Source organism: Colobus angolensis, unplaced genomic scaffold (genome assembly GCF_000951035.1).
Source record: "Colobus angolensis palliatus isolate OR3802 unplaced genomic scaffold, Cang.pa_1.0 Scaffold25, whole genome shotgun sequence".
NCBI lineage: Eukaryota > Metazoa > Chordata > Mammalia > Primates > Cercopithecidae > Colobus > Colobus angolensis.
In genome coordinates this window covers 4,559,521-4,560,925 of record NW_012115710.1, presented here as the reverse complement: position 1 = coordinate 4,560,925, position 1,405 = coordinate 4,559,521, and the positions used below count along the sequence as shown (strand labels likewise).

Genomic DNA, 1,405 nt, shown 5'->3' with positions numbered 1-1,405 from the left:
AAGGAAGGAAGGAAGGAAGGTAGGTTGGTTGCGCAGGATGTTTCTCACCGCCCGAACCCCTGTGGAATGATTCACTTTGACCAGCGTCTGCGAAATGGCGGGGGGCTTCCACAAGGGTGCGGTTTGGGCCAACACCAGGTGTTGGGAAGGACGCGGAGCAACTCGGTCTCTCATTCACTGTGGGCGGGGCCCCCCTGCCCCATGCGTGACCCGCCTGTCCCTGCAGGTAGCGGGGCTGAGAGGCCCTGTGCTGCGCCTGCGGGAGCCGCTGGGTGTGCTGGCTGTGGTGTGTCCGGACGAGTGGCCCCTGCTTGCCTTCGTGTCCCTGCTGGCTCCTGCCCTGGCCTACGGCAACACTGTGGTCATGGTGCCCAGCGCGGCCTGTCCCCTGCTGGCCCTGGAGGTCTGCCAGGTATAGCCCCTTGCTTTCCTGCCTCTTCTCCCGGTAGCCTCAGGGCAGCAGAAAAAACGCCCAAACTCGGCAGGAGCTTGGCTCTTAGCGCACCCTCCGTGGTACGCATGCTGCCCCCAGCCTCAGCATCCAGACCTTCACTCCTTGGGGACCCAGTGCCCATTCTTCAGCCCAGACCTGGGGCTTTCTCGTCCAAGCCCGCCCCCCCTACCCCCGTCCCATTCCTTCCCATGGCCACCCCCTGGATGCCCACTCCTTGCCCTGCCCCCACGGCCCTCCCAACCCACCCACTCTCTGTGTCCCCTAGGACATGGCCACCCTGTTCCCAGCAGGCCTGGCCAACGTGGTGACAGGAGACCGGGACCATCTGACCCGCTGCCTGGCCTTGCACCAGGACGTCCAGGCCATGTGGTATTTCGGATCCGCCCAGGTGCTCTTTGTTCTGTTTTCCCATTTTCAACATCTCAAACTTCAAACAGGCTCCTCCTTTTCCGGAAACAGCCCCGCCTTCTTAGAATTCCTGTTGCTAAGGGGAGAAACTCCTTGACAACAAGGTTCTGAGGCCCCGCCCTTAGTACTCCAGTTACTAAGGAAGAGGCTGTCCTTAGCAACAAGGGCCTGAGAGCTGCCCAGCCCGAAGACCTCATCTCAGTGGACAGCCCGTTGCTAAGGACCACACCCTAGATTTGGAGGCCCACAGTCTACAGGGTTTTTTGTTGTTGTTGTTGTTTTAAGACAGAGCCTCACCCTGTCACCCAGATGCAATCATACCTCACTTCAGCTTCAACCTCCCAGGCTCAAGTCACCCTCCCACCTCAGCTTCCTGAGTAGCTGGGACCACAGGCATGCACCACCATGCCCAGCTAAGCCCGGCTAATTTTTTTCTTTTGCAGAGAGGGTTTCTCTGTGTTGGCCAGGCTGATCTTAAACTCCTGGGTTCAAGTGATCTGGAGCAGACTGGTTGAGTCTGCTTATTTATTTATTTATTTATTT

General features: G+C 58.6%; 1 protein-coding gene across 1 annotated transcript in view; it reads left to right on the top strand.

Moving 5' to 3' along the window:
- ALDH16A1 (aldehyde dehydrogenase 16 family, member A1) overlaps positions 1-959 on the top strand; it is a 17,565-nt gene extending 16,606 nt beyond the window's left edge. The window contains exons 13-14 of the mRNA XM_011946522.1: positions 227-412; positions 720-959. Coding sequence (XP_011801912.1) covers positions 227-412; positions 720-959 — 426 coding nt within the window. The remainder of the gene's footprint in view (positions 1-226; positions 413-719) is intronic.
- Positions 960-1,405: the final 446 nt, after the last annotated feature.